At 49.5% G+C, this 19,211-nt stretch overlaps 4 protein-coding genes across 4 annotated transcripts; all 4 read right to left on the bottom strand.

Annotated features, from left to right (window-relative positions):
• Positions 1-92: 92 nt before the first annotated feature.
• Positions 93-832, bottom strand: LOC123160243 (hydrophobic protein OSR8). The gene is made up of 2 exons (XM_044578053.1): positions 553-832; positions 93-456 (listed from the first exon to the last, which is right to left on the bottom strand). Exons 1-2 carry the CDS (start codon positions 646-648, stop codon positions 313-315), a joined length of 240 nt encoding a protein of 79 aa, XP_044433988.1. The 5' UTR covers positions 649-832; the 3' UTR covers positions 93-312.
• Positions 833-3,571: 2,739 nt separating this feature from the next.
• LOC123160242 (UPF0057 membrane protein At4g30660) lies at positions 3,572-6,123 on the bottom strand. The gene is made up of 2 exons (XM_044578052.1): positions 4,050-6,123; positions 3,572-3,914 (listed from the first exon to the last, which is right to left on the bottom strand). Exons 1-2 carry the CDS (start codon positions 4,149-4,151, stop codon positions 3,696-3,698), a joined length of 321 nt encoding a protein of 106 aa, XP_044433987.1. The 5' UTR covers positions 4,152-6,123; the 3' UTR covers positions 3,572-3,695.
• An 858-nt stretch (positions 6,124-6,981) lies between these two features.
• LOC123160244 (pentatricopeptide repeat-containing protein At3g25210, mitochondrial) lies at positions 6,982-8,698 on the bottom strand. Its single transcript, XM_044578054.1, has one exon. The coding sequence runs from the start codon at positions 8,696-8,698 to the stop codon at positions 7,511-7,513; it is 1,188 nt and encodes a 395-aa protein (XP_044433989.1). The 3' UTR covers positions 6,982-7,510.
• A 181-nt stretch (positions 8,699-8,879) lies between these two features.
• Positions 8,880-9,254, bottom strand: LOC123160245 (uncharacterized). Its single transcript, XM_044578055.1, has one exon. It carries the CDS (start codon positions 9,225-9,227, stop codon positions 8,880-8,882), a length of 348 nt encoding a protein of 115 aa, XP_044433990.1. The 5' UTR covers positions 9,228-9,254.
• Positions 9,255-19,211: the final 9,957 nt, after the last annotated feature.

Raw genomic sequence — 19,211 nt, forward strand, 5'->3', positions numbered from 1 at the left:
TAGCTTATGAATCGTTTTGTCGGAACTCAAGGTTTTCTGAAATGGATCTAGGATGGAATTTGCTATATCAAAGTATTATCATGACAGCAAAGTTGAAATGAACCCAGATGAAATACTCATAAACCAGCAACCACAACTGAACCAGGCAAGTAAGCAGTAACTGCATTAAACGGTACCAGCAAATCTGGATCCAATTTCAGGTATATAACCTGTCACCCGAAGTGTACGTATACAGGGGGCAGGAACAGGACTGGTTCATTCCACTAACCTAATCCCACAGGATGGGAGGGGAGGAGCGGCGGCTGGTTCTGCTCAGGCGACGTAGATGTAGTCGTCGTCGCTGTCGCCGCGGCGGCGGACGCGGTCGGGGTCGACGGAGCAGATGACGTAGGCGGCGTAGAGGACGCCCGGCAGGTAGCCGAGGATGGTGAGCAGCACGCTGATCCAGAACTCCATCTGCGCCAGAAACGGGGAGGAGAGAGAGAGAGAGAAACACGGTGATTAGCCGGCAAAGAGAGGGAGGGGGACGGGGAGGTGAAATTGGTGGCGTACGGAGCAGCAGCCGTGGCGGAGGCAGACGCCGAGGGGCGGGAGGAGGATGGCGCACATGATCTCCAGGCACCGGCAGCAGCACGAGCACAGCCCCATCGCGGTTCGCTCGCCCGCAGCTGTCTCCGGCTGGGTTGCTCGCGGTCGCCGGACTCGGAGGCGGGGGCGGAGCTGCGGGAGGGGAGGGGAGCTGGACCAACGATGCGTGCGCGGCTCTGTTTTTCTGTGGGGGAGATCGCGACTCGGCTGGTTGGATTGGGAGACACGGAGACGCGGGCCTCGCGACTTGTGCGGGTTGGGTTGGCTGGAAGTTCTGCGAGGCACGGCAGCTCTGTCTGTTGGTCCCGCTTTACAGGTCAGCTCGGGTTTTATCACACGCTCACGTGTCCTATCAAATTGCGTATTGAGCGACAAAATCTGAAACGCTACTCTCATTCTCTGAATAAGCATCAACCAACATTCCAGTGCCGATGGCCATCCAAACTGAAGTTGAAAAAACAGTTCCTTTTGTTTGCGGGGAAAAGTTGAAGTTGAAAAAGCACCATTAGAGCATCTCCAATCCTCCTCATAGTCACATCATCTGTTCAGATGAATTGAATTGAACGGACTGTCCGAAAAATCTCACAAAAGCCACTCATTTATCCGAATTGTCGTGATCGTCTCAACCTTATCCCAAATGTGGGGGCGGAAATTGGATTTTGCGGACATGTCTGGCCATGTTGGCCTGTCCTGATCCATCCGTTCCAATCCGCACCAAACCCTAAGCCTAACTCTCACTCCCATTCCCATCTCCTCTCTCCTCTTCGGTCATGTTCGGATCTAGATCAGAGTCCAAGTCCAACGGGTGGACTTGGAGCGGTGATGCTCAAGTCGGGGTAAAAACTACAAACCGAAGCCGCCCAAATCTTCTTTCACTATTATCCGATGTGAGATACAACAAGTTTCATCTGTTTTTCTTTTTGTTTCATTTCTCTCTCTCTCTCTCTCTCTCTCTCTCTCTCTCTCTCTCTCTCTCTCTCTCTCTCTCTTTCTAAGCAATTATCCCACGTGGCATCACTAATATATCATCATTGTACATGCCCTAAGACATCATAGAGTTTACATCAACTTTTCCTAAACTATACTTTCTTAAGATATCTCCCAGTTGCTTCCTTGATTTGTAGGTCTCTAAAAACTCAAGAATAGAAAAAGCGCATGACCTACATGAATGGATTTGCATTGAAGTTTATTTTCATAGGAAGCACATAGAATTTCTTCCAAGAGGTCAGAGGAGTGAATGAAAGTTTCATCTGCACGAACAGTTCCAGAGTTCTTTTGCTCGTTTCATCTGCACGTAGGATTTCTTTTGCTCGTTTTTTTAATCTCCTTTATGCGTTCTTTCCTACTCCTACAATAATAAAATGTAAAATTCCTTAAACTCAACGGAGTTCAGCAATCGGCAGGCTGAGCTTGTATTTGGGCAAGGTCCATACAAAGATCAATGCAGGGGATGCATTCAGGGGATGGCCACGGTTTTATTGGTTGGTCAGGCAACGAAGACGTAGGAGGCGGCGGCACCTGCGGACTCGTCGTCATCATCGTCGTCGCTGTTGTGGGGGAGGCCGTCACAGACTCATGGTAGACATAGACGAGGACCCAGACTGCGTAGACGACGCAGAAGGCATAGCCCATGAAGTGCACCTTCACTTCACTAGTTCTGAACCCCGCCGCCGCTCATGGAGGCAGCAGATGGAGAGCGTGGTCATCAATGCGGAATTCAAAGGAAGTGGATGACGGGCAGGTTTAGGGTCCGACTGCTTTTTTTAATGAAAAATGTCCGAATTACATTGTAATGAATGTGCTCTAGTTTATATGAAAAATCATTGTGTTTGTATGAATTTTATCCGGTTAGTTGAAATAGTGTATGAAATGTATGCGGGTAGTGTTGGATGGCCGAGTCCTATATGCGTGTCCACGGTGGATGTGGGAGCAAATTTACGGGCCAGTGTTGAAGATGCCCTAACTAACTGGATAAAATGCCTTGTAATTAGGCTACAGTTGGGGGCAGTGGCACCCCCAGGACTGCACGTAGATCCGCCGATGAGGAGGAGTCTTACCGACTCCTATGTCGACCTTCCGGCAGGCGCAGGAGGAGCACAGGTACAACATGTTCCTCCTCGAGCAGCACCGGCAGGCGGAGGGCCAAATCTACGGCAGGTGCGCAAGCGAGTAGGCCGTGGCCGCCATGACCGCGGCGAAATCGAACTTCTTTGCGGGGCAGCAGGCGCTCTATGAGGCCATGCGTGCTCAAGGCGTCGCTCGGAACGCAGAGCAAACGCGGCTGTGGTCGCACAAGGACTGGCGGCGCAGACGGTCGTGAACTCTGACGCCGCCAGCTATGCGTCCTATGCGCCGCCATCCAACTTTCGAGGGTGCATGTGGCAGGTGGACAGTGACGGACCGTCCACATCCATCATCGACCTCATGTTCACCGGCGCTGGCGACGAACAGGTCGGGGACTCCTTCGAGGATGAGTAGGGCGTGGGAGGCGACATGGCATTGTGTCCCAAGTGGGCCAGTCTGTCTCTCATGTTCTACTCTTCCTCGCCGGAGACTGCACCTTCACTTCACGAGTTTTGAACCCCGCTACTGCTCATGGAGGCGGCAGATGGAGAACGTGGTCACCGATGCGGAATACAAAGGAAGTGGACGACAGGCACCGCGGTAGGATATGTTTAGGGTCCAACTGCTTTTTTTTAATAAAAATGTTTGAATTATAATGAATGTGCTTTGATTTATATGAATATCCGCCATGTTTGCATGAATTTCGTCCAATTAGTTGAAATAGTGTTTGAAATATATGCGGACAGCATTGGATGGCCAACTTCTATATCTGTATCCACGGACGGATGTGGGAGCAAATTTATGGGCCAACGTTGAAGATGCCCTAACTATGCAAAGACCGGGTACGTGCTCATTGTATATATACTTTGATGCTTCGTTTTTAAGCTAAAATTCGCCCTTTTGTAAAAAAAACACAAAGGAGGCACAATAAGGAGGTTGGATTTAAGTGGGTCAACTCAATTTTGGTACAGTGACAAGACCTCGCCACAAATAATCTTGTTGGGGGACTGACAGTCCACACGGCATGGAATCATCAAACACGGTCAGGCGACGAAGACGTAGGAGGCGGCGGTGGCGGAGTCGTCATCTTCGTCGACGTCGTCGTTGTCGCCATTACTGGGGCGGTTGAGTGCGACGAGGAGCAAGACATAGAAGACGGCGAGGTAGTTCCGCACGTAACCCGTGACGGGGGCTTGAATAACGAAGAGAAGGCAAAAGTAGTAGCCGATGATGGTGCGCAGCACGCTGATCAAGAACCGCATCTGCTCCGGCACCAAGCGGCAAGAAAAGAGTGAGCGGCAGCATCGGGTGAATCAGCTGGTGAAAGTCGAAAGGTATGCATGCATATGCATGGAGGAAAGGAAACATGGGGTGTTCGCTCGTCGGCGGGTGCTTACGGAGCAGAAGCCGTGGCGGAGGTAGACGCGGAGCGGCGGGAGGAGGACGGCGCACAGGATCTCCAGGCACCGGCGGCAGCGCGAACCCGGCCCCGTCTCCATCTCCTCCTCCTCCGGTGGATGCTGCTGTCTCCGGTGCAGGTGCAGCTCGCGGTCGCCGGAAGCGCTCCTTGCTTCTGATCATTTGGTGGAACGGAAGGATATATACATACAGTATTTATTAGACTAGACTTTTCCGGCTGTGCCAGTTACAACTTGCATATTTTGGGCCAGGGTTGTCAAGTTTGACCCGTCGACCCGTCGAGTCGAGTTTCGGCAGGAGCGGATCTCTTTTCTCCTATGCTAGAGACCAACCGGGTCGAGGTTTTGTAGATGATTTTTTCTTTTCTTTTTTGAAACCGGTTTTGTGGATGATCGTAACACAGATTTCGTGTATGGCTCACTAGTCACTAGTCACTACGATCGGCCAAGGATGAAACCATTTGACGATGCCGACGTCGAGGACAAAAGGCCACTTGAACTTGAGCTACAAATGAGCAACCGGGTGAGCCGAGCTGCAAATACAATACAGCCCTGCAACTGGCACATCACGGCATCACAATCACATCCTGATTTATCTCCGTCCGAAATTACATCAATTTCCATTCCGGACGGAGGGAGTACTTGCTTGACTTACCAGAAAACTGAAACAACATCCCCTCAAAAACAAAAAACAAAAAACAGAAAAACAAAAACTGATACCACACACCAGGATAGCAATATGCAGGATTTTGTGTCTGACTCGCTACGGTTGGCAAAGGATCAAAACCTCACCCATTTGTTACTACTGATACAATCACCTGTTTTTTTTGTTTTTGGTTCCAGTGCTGGACACTACAGAAACACGGATGTTGGTGAAGGTTGGAATCGCTTCCAGTCTACTGTTCATTTCATAACAATAAATCGTATTTAACTGTCTCCAGCTACGCGAGCAATAGGATACCCTGGGTAGTTTCTTACCCAGAGAGTTGACTGATGTTGTACACCCGAAATCCTGGAACATAAGGAGGAATTGCGTTCTCATTTGCTATATCAAGAGATGTAATGCAGTATGAAGGGTGTATTGACAGACCATACTACTCCCTCCATCCGGAAATACTTGTCATCAAAATGAATAAAGAGAGATGTATCTAGAACGGAAATATGTCTAAATACATCCCCTTTTATCCATTTTGATGACAACTATTTTCGGACGGAGGGAGTATTTCGGAAGGGGAAAAAAGGGCACATGATGCACTATTCTCACAGATAAATATCTATCATGAACGAGGTTCTACAATACAGATTGTGTTATCAACACCAGGTAGAGAAACAAAGAGCAAATTCTCACAGGCATAAACACTTATTCTACAACTGAACTTTACGAGCAAAAGGAATTAAAAATGTACAGCACCACTACAGTTCTGTTGTGTAATTGTTCATATCATACATGAATACCTGGAACAACCTTTTCCGGATGCCATACGTGATTTACTTCGGAAATTGCTATTGTCAAGCAAGTTTAGCGGCAATCACCCCAGCAATCGTTGCTGCCAGTGACAAGCATTTTTTCCTGACCCCGCATCTCCATCAAAGACATTTTGTGTATCTTCTCTACCCCATGGGCATTGCATCAATCATGCCAAAAGCCGTAATTGTGCACAAGTTTGAATCAACCAGGTCAACTCAGTTCCTCCTTATGCTGTTCTACATCAGAACATATAGAATCTATCAAGCAGAAGTACATTCTTCCATGAATTAGACCATTATTTTTAAGGCGTCCCTAAGGCGTCAGGGCGCCCCCAGGAGCCAAGGCGTCGGCCTTGCCTTACCTGTGTGTCTAAGGCGTCCGCCTTAGTCCATAAGGCGTCCAAGGCGTCCGTCCGCCTAGGCGCCACTCTGCCTGCCTTAGGCAAATGAGGACGCCTTAGACAAGGCTGGGAGGTTCAGGCGGGAAACAGAGATCTAGGAGGGAAGAAAAGGGCGGGAAAGTCTGTTTTGGCGCCAACAGTTACTAGCAGGGAGAGAGAGAGCTGTAACCAGTTTCAGTTTCCCCCCACCCCCACCTCAGGCTGGATCTGAGCTTCTCCCCCTCCTCTACAGCAGCTTCCCCCCTCCTCTCCAGCGATCCCCCTCCCCTTCCTCTCCTGCAGTTCCTCCTCCCCCTCCTCTCCTGCAGTACCTCCTCCCCTCCTCTCCTGCAGCTAGCTTCTTCCTCCTCCAGGACAACAAGCAAGCAGCACCTCTCCAAGACAGCAGGCAGAAGCAAGCTGTGTATGGCTGTATGCCTAGTTGCCTAATGCCTACCAAATTCTACTTAATTCTGTTGCATATAACTCTCTAAGGCGTCGCCTCGCCTTATGCTTTAGCGCTTAGGCAGTGAGGCGCCCCCCCAGCGCCTCGCCTCGCCTTACCGCCTTAAAAACAATGGATTAGACTCTCTATGACTGTGATTTGCACGTCATGGCATCACAGGGGCATCAGCAGCAAAGGATGCGGAGTTATCTCCAACTCTTTTTGGTACGATGGCACATAATACACTATTCTCACAGATAAATAGCTCAAGCGCACCATCATGATCGAGGTTCTACACCACGATCGATACAGCTTGTGCTATCAACACCAGATAGAGAAAACTAAAGAGCAATTTCTGACAGGCGCAAGCACTAGTTATTCTACAACCTGAAGTTTACAAGCAAAAGGAATTTAAACGTGTCTGACCAGATCATTTCAGAAAGAAAAAAACATCACGTAACACACTATTATCACAGAAAAACATCTTAACTGCACCACCATGAACGATGTTCCACTTCCTCCGTTCCTAAATATTTGTCTTTTTAGAGTTTCAAATGGACTACCACATATGGAGGTATATAGACATATTTTGGTGTAGATTCACTCATTTTGCTCCGTATGTAGTCACTTGTTGAAATCTCTAGAAAGACAAATATTTAGGAACGGAGGGAGTACAATACAATCAATACTGATTGTGCTATCAACACCAAGTAGAGAAAATATAGAGCAATTTCTCACAGGTGCAAGCACTAGTTATTCTATAATCGGACTTTACGAGCAAAAGGAATTTTAAATGTATCATGTTACTACAGTTTGTTGTGTTCAATACATGATACCTGGAATAACCATTTCTGAATGCCACCGTGATTTACTTCGGAAATTGCAATTGACAAGTTGAACAGCACCCCAACAATCATTGCCGCCAGCAACAAGCAATTTTTCTGATCCCACATCTCCTGTCAAGACATTTTGTGCATTTCTCCGCCCTGTGGGCATGTCATCGATCATGCCAGAAGCAGTAATTGTGCAAAGTTGAGTCAACCAGATAATACCAGTGAAGGTGGCCCTCCTGCTTAATTCATGAATTACTCTCTATGACTGTGATTGGCCATTGGATAGCACTAAGACATGCAATTCATCGATGAATTTCAGTCATCAGATCCCCTATCATCGGAGCCCCTGTCACGGCGAGGAAGACTATTCTGTTGTGGCTGAGAAATCCAGTGCAGCCCATCGAGCAATTCAGAGTACATCCTCTGGTCCAGTGCTCCTCGCTTCCTCTCTTTCAGCTCCTCCAGCAACTGGAACGCGTCCTCTGTCCGTGTAGCTCGGCACAGCTCCTCCAGCAGAGTCCTGTAAGTGATCATATCTGGCTTCCTCTTGCTATCCAGCATATCCAAAAGCACCTCTCTCGATTCCTCGAACCTCCATTCCAGTGCTAGCGCGGCCACCGCTGACATGTACACGCCGCCGCTCGGCACGAACCCCTTCTCCCTCATCGTCTTGAGATACACCAACCCGTTGTCGGTCCTGCCCTTCTGGAACATGGCCTTGACGATGTAGCCGTAGGTGAACTCGTTCGGCTCACAGCCGTAGAGGGGCATTTCACGGAACACCTTGAGGGCGTCGTCCACCTCAAGGCACCGCCCATACGCCTTGATGATCAGGTTGAGCAGATAGGTGTCCGGGACCACGCCCGTGGCCTTCATCTGGCGGGAGAGGGATCTGACGGCGTGGAGGTAGACCAGCGACGCGGGCGGGCGGCGGACGCGGCGGACCACGGTGCTGAGGAGGAGCGTGAAGGTCTCGACGTTGGGGCGGCAGCCGGCGTTGGCCGGGAGGGCGCGCATCTTGTTGAACATGTCGAAGGCGATGGGGAAGAGACTGCGGCGGTCGCAGCAGAAGCGGAGGCAGGCGTTGAAGAGCTGGAGGTCGGGGGCGCAGGCCCCCGCGAGCACGTCGTGGATGAGGTTCTCCGCGGCGACGGGGCGCTTGCCGGAGGAGGCGGCGTTGAGGGCGGCGATGTAGGAGGCGGGGCCGTGGCGGAAGCCCGGGCGGAGCCCGGCCCAGCGGAAGAGCGCGAGCGCGAGGTCCGGGTCCTGCTCGGAGTTGATGGCGTCCGCCAGGTCGCACGCGGTGAAGCCCGGGCGGAGCCGCGTGACCCACGCCGCGAACTGGTCGTCCGGCGGGGAGCGGACGGGGGACCGCGGCTCCCAGGCGGGCGCAGAGCCCTCGGAGTCCCCGAAGAAGGTGGAGGAAGAAGTGGTGCTGAGGTGGTGAGGCTTTAGGAGCCGGAGGGCCCGAGGAAGGCGGCGGACGGCGGCGAGGAGCGCCATGGCGGGTGGGCGGCGGCGCGGCGGCGTCTCCCTAAAGCGCAGGAGGAGGAGAGATCGGAGCGACGGTGGAAAGGTCACGCGCACGAGAAAGGCCTCGCGACGCGGGCCGGTGAAAACGGGCCGGCAAAAGAATTAGGCCCAGTGACCCATTTGACTCGGAAAGGTGAGTGTTCAGACTTACTCAGACCATGGAGATGCTGCCGTCCGTATCGTCGGCCTTCTCGCGGCGCCGTTGACGGCGGAGGCGGCGGGCGATGGCGACGAGGACCGCGGCGAGTACGACGCCGAGGAGGTCGGCCGCGGCGTCCCTGAGCGAGGCGCCAGAGGACCCGAAGAGGCGGGTCTCGTCGGCGGCCTCCTTGGCGGCGCCGACGGCGAGGGAGGCGGCGCAGCCGAGGGCCAGCGCCCGGCGGCGGAGGAAGGGGCGGGAGCTCCGGCCGGCAAGCGCGGCGGCGGCGAGGGCGATGAGGAGGCAGGCGAGGACGTGCTGCAGCTTGTCCGGGGCGAGCCACTCGTCGCCCCACTCCATCAGTCAGCCGCCGCTACCTGTGTCGATGCAGTGGAATGTCTCTCTGTATGTCTCTCTCAAAGCAGAACTCTTATAGAGTGCATTACACGTAACCAAAGTTTTACTGCAATTCTACTACTCCAAATACGGCCGAGCGGACGACCCGATCAGTGTCTGGTCACATTATAACCTAGCCAGGCTTCTCAAACCGGTACAATAAATTCAGCCAGACTGACACCCCTCATATACAGCTCATATCTGATGCGGATATGAGAAGACCCGGGCTTATCCTCGTTGCCTCGGATGCTACCGTGGTATGTCAGACTTTTCTCGGACTGCACCTTGTCCTCTTTGTGCTTGACAAAGTTTTTGAGAGCGTTTTTTTTTGTGATTCTATTGTAGGTAAAGTGATGGATGTGGATGATTTGTTAGATAAGGAGTATGGAAACACAAAGCTGATAAATTAATGCAAAAGGAGTTCTTCGATTCGTCGGTGTCGGACGAAGATGTCGAGATGATGATGATCATGAGCATCCATGAGGAAATGGAAATCGAGGTGGAGCACATTTTTAACTTCAAGGATTAAATCAAAGAGAGAAGAGTTTTGAACTGGGATAGGGTTTCTGGATCACGGATGCTCTACCATAGACTACTTTTGACCCAAACCAACATTCCCTAATACTCCCTCCGTCCGGAAATACTTGTCATTAAAATGAATAAAAGGGGATGTATCTAGACGTATTTTAGTTCTAGATACATCTCTTTTTATCCATTTTGATGACAAGTATTTTTGGACGGAGGGAGTACATGGTTTCATTGACACTTTTATATGCGTAAACCCTTGTTTTCGCTTGTTGGAGGGAGTGGAAGCACATGATCCATACTTCAGCCTCACCAGGGATTGTTGCGGACAACTCTCGTTCTCTGCTAAGTAGAAATGCATGGTTGCTATGAGGATGCTCGCACTAGGTACCGCCGCTGATGTCATTGGTGAGATGAACCGTATGGAGAGAATATGTCTTAAGACCACTGTGAGATTTGTCTGCACCATGGTGCATGTGTTTGGAGCAAAGTATCTGAGTGAACCAAATGTGCAAGATAGAAAAGTTGATGGCTATTGAAGTGGCAAGACGCTTTCCAGGTACGCTCAGTTCAATTGATTGCATGCATTGACAATAAAAAAACTGTCTCAAAATTTTGCGCGGGCTATATAAAAGTCACACCAAAGAAGCCATCATCATACTCGAAACAATGACATCAAGGAGCTTGTCGATTGCGCCGTCGTAATCGGTTTCTCTTTTTTATTTTCTGGGAACCCGCGAGAGTTCTGGCCTCTTGGTCATAGGAAAAGCGAGCCCGCCCAGGATCAATGCTAGGTTCTGCAGACTTGGTGTTGGATTTTGACTGTTAGACCCAGTAACGTATCCAGCCTGATCGAGTCACAACTAGCTTGCCGTAGGGATTGTGGCGTTGTGGCTACTCACGCCGGTCAGGCCAACTCCACCGCGTGGCCCTATCCTGTCCGAACTCGTTCGTTTGGGGTAAAACGGATAAACCGAGCGGCCCAGCGCGCGGGAGTAAACGGACTTTTATCCGTTTTGTGTCCGTTTTCGACCCATCCGCGGTTCAAGTTTGCGTCGTTTTTGGGTGAAACAGACACCACACGGACGCGCCGGCCGTCTGTGCGTGTTCTCCCCTGGCCCGCCCGTCGGTGGCACATGACGGGCCTTTTTCTATCCGCCCCCTCCCTCCCTCCGGCCGCACCCCACTCCACTCTTCTCCACTCTTCCCCACTCTTTCCCTCGCCGCCGCCGCTGTCTCCGCTGCCATTGCAGCCGTGCAACTCGGATGCGCGCTCGCCCAGCCCCTTCCTCTCGTCGCCGCCGAGCTACCCAACCACGGCCACCTGGTCCTCTAGCCACTCGGATCTGCACCGTCGGTGGTCCGCCGGCAAATACACGAATGGCGATCGACCGGGCTCGGTGCTTGCCCAAAAGCTCGTTGGTGCACCGTTGCCCCTCATCAAGTGCGACCACTGCCCAAGGATGGTCGTGCGCCGCGTGTCTACAACGCCGGAACATCCCGGATGGGTGTTCATCAAGTGCTTAAACGATGGGGTATGTGCTCTTTTTAGCTTCAGTTTGTGCTCTCGGGTTAGACTAGTTTTGCTAACTTTAAGTTTTATTATGTAGAAGGGATGCAAGTTTTGGTATTGGGAAAAAGAGTACATCGATATATTGATAGAGTGAAATTTAGTACATGTTCGTGCACTTTTAGGTAGCCTAGAGGCCGTAGATGAGACAAGTGCACTTGTTGCTAGATTAGAGGCTAGACATGATACTACGTGTGAGGAAGCGACATCGACTTCTGGCTTGAAGAAGAAAGGAGGGTGCAACGTTGAGCCTCCTCCACAGATCAACAATGAGTGCATCGAGAAGGCCCTAACCCAACTCAAGGGAGCAGTTATGGAAGTTGGGTATCTTCTCAAATGTATTCTTGTGGTTCTTGTTTTCTTTGGCCTTGCTTTACTAGTCAAAATGTGATGATGTATTGTCATGTACCAAAAATGAATAAAAAAAGGGCAGCCCGATGCATGTAGCTCCCGCTTGCGCAGGGTCCGGGGAAGGGTCCGACCACTTTGGGTCTATAGTACGCAGCCTTTCCCTACATTTCTGTAAGAGGCTGTTTCCAGGACTTGAACCCGTGACCTCATGGTCACAAGGCAGCAGCTTTACCACTGCGCCAAGGCTCCCCTTCTATGTACCAAAAATGAATGATGAAAAAAAGTTTAAGGACTTGCAAAGAAATGTGCACGCGGACAAGATGCGGCCGGAATGCGTCCGCGCGCTGGACGCATGGCCACCGCATCCCAGAAGTTGCCCGGACACGACTCCATTGCCCTACCCAAACAGACAGAATTCAGACAAAACGGACGTCCGTTTGGGATCGTGCGGTGGAGTTGGCCTCATGTCATGTCGTTGTCACTATTAAAACAGAAGGGGAACCAACTAGCTTTGATTTGATGTCTCGTAGTGATGATGGCGCCTGGATTCTCGCACGGTGGGAAACCTCACAAAGAACACAAGATATAAAGGGAAGGAAACATTTCCTAGTGGTTTCTCCCCCATTTCGCAGATTTCTCCTCCGTGCTTCTTCTCCTACCTCCTCTGCCTATCTCCTAGCCCCCAGTATTTTTCTCTTCTATTCTGACCCAACCGGATCTCCTCATGGTGCGAGGCAGGGAAGCCGCGGCCGGGAGGACGAGGGTCAAGGATGGAGCAGAGGTGGCCGGAGTGTTGTGACCGACAAAGACATGAAGAAGTGGGCGATGAATGCCATCATAGGGAAATGGTTCCCCTCACTCCTACATAAGATATCACTAGTAGAAAATGACCCATTAATCCCGATTTCGGAGGCCCTTTAGCCCTGGTTCTGAAACCGGGACTAAAGCCCAAAACATTTAGTCCCGGTTCGCTTACGAACCGGGACAAAAGGGGCTTCACATGGCCGCTGCGGGACACCCAGGCAGGATGACCTTTAGTCCCGACACCAACCAGGACCAAAAGTCAGTCACGCGTCAGCAGCTCGCAGGCGCTAGGGTTTTTATTTTTTTAAAGAGGGGTTTAGGGGTTTTGAGGGTTAATTTACGGGTTTCATATTGTGTTAGCTAGCTAATAGAGAAAAATGGCCTCTCTTTCTTCGTACTTGGTCGATGCTAGCTACTATACATATAGAGAGACAATACTAGGGAAAACCTTAGTAGTAGCGCGGGTTTAAAGCCCACTAGTAGCGCGTGCTGCCGCGCTACTAATACGGCGCTACAGCTATTACTTAGCAGTAGCGCGTGTGACACGCGCTACTGCTAAGACACATAGCGCCATCACTTCTTCTCTCCCGCGCTGCTGCTAATCTAGCTAGTTGCAGCGTGTTTACTATCCATTGCTCCTAGTTTTTTTAGTGTATTTATACGCCGTTATACAAATTTTGGTACAATACCAATTATGAGGTTTATATCATTATGTCCATAACAGTGTGTCAAATAAAGGTGGATTAGGTTCAAGTGGAGGCAATATGTGGTGCATGTCAAAAGTATACTACTAATCCAAACTTGATCTAGTTTGGACTAGTAGTACTTTCTATGTGCACCACATGTTGCCTCCACTTGAATCTAATCCGCCAGCACAAGCTATTTAATCATCATCATAGTCATTAATTACCACCAACAGTAGCTAATAATAATCATCATAGTCATTACCACCAACACTAGTTATTTATCATCATAGTCATAGTGTAGCACATCATCATCTTCAAACTCATTTCTAGCTAGTTAATCACTCCTGCTGCTCTCTCTCAGGTAAAACATGTGTAGCTCTCCTCCTTCATCAAGTTGGAGCATGCAGATGAACCTGTCTCCTAATCGTGGGCTGCGCTTCTGATTGCTGCCCCTAGTACTTCTCTGCGCTCCTCCATCACAAATTTGGTCTAGTCTTTCACTATTAAGAATTCGTCGCTAATCCCGAATGCACTAAAGTACATTATAGGATATCTTGGCCGTAAGCTAATAATACTCATTGTACCTTTAGTCTCGATTCCATGAGGCACAACATTCATCGGTAGTATCTGTTGAAGAACATCGTATGGTAACATACTTAGCAATGAAGTTTAGCTTAAAAATAATGTATGGAAACGATGCACTGAGGATAAATAGTAAAAATCTTATCATCTTTCCAAAATAGATGTGACCGTAATTCATTACGAACACTATTGGTCGCACGTTTTCAGTACTAACATTTCTAAGTGCAGGAAGAAAATTTGTCTTGACAGTATCAAGATCCGCAAGCTATGAAGCATAATGACTTAGCTCCTCGCAGTTTAGTTCAGCCCCGGGACAGTAGTAGGTCCTGTCTACCAAGCGCTGGACATGTTTGCTAGAACGGAAATAAGCTGACAATAGAAATTAGTTGTCAACTATTTTTGAATAAACAATATCAAAGACATAAATATGGTTGAGAAACTCACATAATGATATAACTGGAGGCGTCTGCACATCGACCCAGATGTCGGTATTACCTTCAATATCATCTTCCAGATGAATATCAAAGGTGATAACCATAACAGGCTCAAATGCATAAGCCTTGCATAGTGTTCGCCATGTTTTGCATCCAAAATAGGTGTAGTCGTCTGCGTTGTATAATTTTGCGTGGAAAATATAACCTTGCTCGGTCTTCAAGTGAACTTTCTTTACCTCCATAGTACGACTGAAACCTATCTTATCCAATACAAAAACTCTTGCATGGTAGGGGATACGCTAGAATAGTAAAAAAATTATAAGTTAAAGCAAATGAAGCAGATGTCATGCTTAATTATGAAAAAAGACTTGTCGTTGTGACTTACTGTATCCACTTTGAAGTTCTCGTCCAGCTTGATGCTGAAGCGCCTATCATCATCTAGGAAGATTCCGTCACACAGGTCGCGCTCGTCTTCGTAGTATTTGCAAATACCGAAATCCTTTTCGTCGTCCGACATTTCCTATGTTCATAGTTGAAACATTAATTGAAAATCGATCGAAGACAACTACCAGGATACTCAACACACAAATCCGGGGCACTCAATATTTCCTACATATTCTGGCACAAGTCATGCCAAAATTCACGAAAAAATCCGGCATGACCTTTGCTAAAATAGGGCATATCGAGCGCCTGAAGTTTGCCGAAACGGAAATGAATCAACACTCCGGCAAAACATAGGTCACTCGGAGGTGTAACCTGCAAACATGATCGACCACTTGGGCATGAACGGAAATTAGCATGCATTCAATAAACAAAAGTAAATCATCTCATGCGTCCGTACATCGTCGAATATTATCACTAATACATCCCGAATAGTATCATACATATAACATCACCAATTACCATCTAATTTGATGAACCTAGGGGTGGAAAGTGGTAGCGGATATTCCAATTATCCAACTTAAAAGTGAAATAAGTGGTCAAATTTTACTCGTTTTATGATTCATCTTAGAAATTTGATTCATTTCCACCCTTACATGAACCCTAACTAATTTGAGCCGCATCCGCATCCGATCCGTTTCCACCCTTACATGAACCCTAACTAATTTGATGCAACTAAAATATGAAGAAACCCTAGGCAGAGGTAGGGAAGAGGGAGGAGCAGGCGTGCTCACCTTGGGTGCCTGCAACGAGGGAGGGGAAGGCGGCGTCGAGGTAGGGGTCGGGGCTCGGGTGCGCGATGGAGGGCGGCGTCGACGTCGGGGTCGGGGGTGGCGTCCGGGGCGACGTTGAGGTCGGGGGCGGGGGCGATGTTGAATCCGGGGTCGGGGCGGCGTAGAGGGTGTGCGGAGAGCGTGCGGCGGCCAACGGGCGACGGCGGCAGCGAGAGCGGAGGAGTTGGATTTGCGGGAAGTGACCGTGGGGAAGGACGAACCCCGTGGTTAAGTTGAAAGTAGAAGCAACGCGTTCCAGAAAGTGCGCTACTGCTACGTTAGCTACATCGTTTTCTGGGATATGTGCTACTGCTACTCCTTTCTTCTTTTTCCCTTTTTAATTTATTTTTCTTCACATTTTATTTTTTTCCTTTCACCTTCTTCTATTTCTTTCATTTTCAATTACCTTTCTATTTTCTTTCCATTTAATTTTATATCCTTTAGCAGTAGCGAGTTTAGAATAAAATGCGCTGCTATAAAGAAAGTAGCGATAGCGCGGTTCGTTATAGATCTCTACTACTATGTGTAGCCTATTGGTTAAGCCGTGGGAATTTTAGTAGTAACGTGTTTAGAATGAGGCGCGCTACTGCTAGAACTTTATCTGTAGCGCGGTTTGCACAGGCGCGCTACTGCTACTTAGCACCAGCGTGCTTTTTTGACCCAAGCTACTGCTAAAGTTCTGTGTATAAAGTTTTCCCTAGTAGTGAGAACTCGACACGCTAGTTAGTAAGCAAATGAAAGAACCATTAATTACACAAGTTTTTCATGAACATATACAAAGAGAAGTGACCTCTTTTTCTCCGAGAGATTGGTCGAACAACAAGTTTTCGTATATCGATCTGACGCTATTACATATATACAATATAACATCTCTTACAATCCCTAACATCTAAAATCCATGTCATTTTCCAGATGTATTCTCCCTTCTCATTTATGATGTGGTTAAGAAAGAATACCGCCAATTCCTCTTGAATTGCTCTAATGCGATCATGTGGTAGGAGTTCATCCCACATCTGCCACAACTAATTTAAAGAAGGGTGTCAATACATATATATGAATGAAACTCAACAAAAATGATGGTAATAAAATAAAATTGTGAATATTATTATTTACGTACTTCATATTCTTTTTCAGAGTAGTCCCGCTGAGAGGTTGCGTTGTAGATGAACTCGCAAACATAGTGTTGGGGATATAACTATTAGGTATGACCCGCCTAGGAGGGGCCGGGTCACACCTATGGCGATTCACTATTATGAAGCCCACTGCGACACTTGAAGATGGCGGTTCAGTTAAAGGCCCAAGGCCCAAAGGCGACTTAAGGCCCGTAGAGATAAACCACCATATGTATGTAACTTGTATTGTAAGGCAAGAATAGAGAGAGACTAAGCCGGACACTGTTTATGAGCCGGCCGGGACTCTGTGAACCGCTGGGCGTCAACCTCTGTATATAGAAGGACGACCCGGCGGCGGTTCAGGGCAAGTAACCACAGATCGAGAACTAGGTCAAGCGGAATCGCTCCTTAGTAATCGAGACATAAGCAATACCACCCAAAATAGGATCGTAGGCTTCTACCTTCACCGCAAGGGGCCGAACCAGTATAAACCCCGTGTCCTTTGTCCCGTTTAACCCCTTTAAGCTTCCTAGTTGCGATGGCTCCACGACTAAGTCCTTTCGCTAGGACATCTGACATGATAATTCCACGACAGTTGGCGCCCACCATGGGGCTAGCGCATGGTGGATTTGAGTTCTTGAAGGGCAGCTTCGAAGGGCTCAAAGGATATGCTGTGGGCCGGATGACCAAGAGTCTTTGCATCAAGCTCTACATCGACGACGCAGACTGGGGGACCGACGCCGGCTCAATCGAGTACGGGTATCGGGTCCCTTTCTGCGGAATCCATGTCTTCATTGGCAAAATCGGCGAGTCGGGCCCTTAGCCGGACATCTGCACCGACATCATCAAGACGGCTTAGCGTGCGAGTCCCGCCCATGCTCAGCCTGCCGTGAGGCATGCCTTCGTGGGATGCATCCATGGAGGGGAACTTTCGGAAGGATCTGTATCTGGTGGTGAGACGGCCATCTACTCTGATGGTGAGTCATCCATGGGTGAGACGGATTCGTTGTATCAGCTGCAAGACGGCGTGCTTGGAGGATGTTCCGATGGCAACAGTATTCCGGACCCCTTTGAGACGCCGAGCAGAGTCGGAATCTTCATGGCTGGTACCCAACCTGGGTTAAATTCTTCAACTACGGCAGCGATGACTTCCGGATCAGCAGCGCTGACCATGGCCGGGGCAGGAGGCCCTGTGCACTCGCTGGCTCAAGTTCTGATATCTCTGATGGATAAATTGACGACTCTGTTAACCGCTGTGGTTAATCCGACAGATCAAGCTCAACATGATGCGGAGGTGGCACAACTACATGAGGAGATAATACAAGCTAAGGAAGATCTGGCGGCAGAGGACGTCAAGATCACTGTAGAACAGGCGGCTCTGGATGCTCGGGCCCAGCAGATTCAGGCGCAGGCTTTTCAGCTTGCGTTGGATCAGAACGCATCTAATGAGGTCATGAGGAGAAGGCACTAGTCCTGTCTGCCTACGGTATATGAGCCTAGAAACCTTTTTTGCACGCCTGGTGCAGGGTCCAGTAACCCGGCAGAGGTGAACCGGGCTGCGGCGCCTGGGGCAGGAACGCCGGCTCAGCAGCGGGTGATGGAACCCCCATGTCTGAATACTGCTCCACCTCAGCATGTACCAGTACCACCGGGTCATTGTTCTAATCCATTGGAGAACATGATCACTGCAGCAGCAGGATTGGCGGCTCTCCCAGTCGATGACGACTCTCCGACGGCGGTTGAAACACGAAGGGTCAGAGATCTTCTTCAGACAGCCTTAGCACAACAGGAGGCTTACTCTTATAGTAGAGACATGATTCATTCAACTCCACGTCCAAGCCGGAGCAGGAGCTATAGCAGGCATATAGACTTACTGGCCATTTCAAGCAATGCCCAGCGCCGTGATCAACCGCACGGGCACAACCCAGCACGGGGTGGAATTCCCAACGTGCGTAATCAGGACGGAGTGCGTCAGCAAATTGAGCAGGCGGCTCAGTAGGCGGCTCAGCTAGCGGCTCAACAGGCGGCTGAGATGGCCATTCAGTAGGCGGCTTACCAGCCCCTTCCGGTTTATCCAATGACTTCAATTGAGGCAAGCTTGACTATTAGGACCATAGGTGTACCCTATTTGGTACTGGCTCTACGTAATGAGCGTTTACCCAAGGATTTCAAGGGGCCTCGAAAAGTGCCTAATTACACAGCCGACTTACAGCCCGGGGCATGGATCGAAAGTTACGAGATGGCTATGGAGCTACCGGAGGTCAGTGATGCTGCAATGGCTAAGTATTTTACCATGATGCTGGATGGAACAACCCATAATTGGTTGAAGGGGCTGCCGCCTAATTCCATTAGTTCATGGTCAGAATTAAAGGAGCGGTTTGTTCAGACCTTTAAGGATACATGCAAGCAGCCCATGTCGATTGTGGACTTGACTAATTGCAGGCAAGAGGAAGGTGAGTCCACGACCCATTGGGTGCGCCGCGTCAAGGCTATAATACATTCTTCTGATAAGATGGACGCCGGCTCTGCAGTCTTAATGTTGGAGAAAAATTGCCGTTTTGATCCTCTGAAACAGAAGTTGGGGCGGCTCAAGCGCGATTATAATGACAGGGGACAACTAATGGCGGCTCTAGTCAAATATGCCGACTCTGATGGTACCAAGGATCCCGA

Source organism: Triticum aestivum, chromosome 7B (genome assembly GCF_018294505.1).
Source record: "Triticum aestivum cultivar Chinese Spring chromosome 7B, IWGSC CS RefSeq v2.1, whole genome shotgun sequence".
NCBI classification, from domain to species: domain Eukaryota; kingdom Viridiplantae; phylum Streptophyta; class Magnoliopsida; order Poales; family Poaceae; genus Triticum; species Triticum aestivum.

Excerpts from the sequence above, each read along its gene's own strand:
- LOC123160244 (XM_044578054.1), bottom strand. The coding sequence starts at position 8,698 with ATGGCGCTCCTCGCCGCCGTCCGCCGCCTTCCTCGGGCCCTCCGGCTC.
- LOC123160243 (XM_044578053.1), bottom strand. The coding sequence starts at position 648 with ATGGGGCTGTGCTCGTGCTGCTGCCGGTGCCTGGAGATCATGTGCGCC. Across the intron at positions 457-552 it reads TCCGCCACGGCTGCTGCTCC|ATGGAGTTCTGGATCAGCGT; the intron begins GTACGCCACCAA and ends TTTCTGGCGCAG.
- LOC123160242 (XM_044578052.1), bottom strand. The coding sequence starts at position 4,151 with ATGGAGACGGGGCCGGGTTCGCGCTGCCGCCGGTGCCTGGAGATCCTG. Across the intron at positions 3,915-4,049 it reads TCCGCCACGGCTTCTGCTCC|ATGCGGTTCTTGATCAGCGT; the intron begins GTAAGCACCCGC and ends GTGCCGGAGCAG.
- LOC123160245 (XM_044578055.1), bottom strand. The coding sequence starts at position 9,227 with ATGGAGTGGGGCGACGAGTGGCTCGCCCCGGACAAGCTGCAGCACGTC.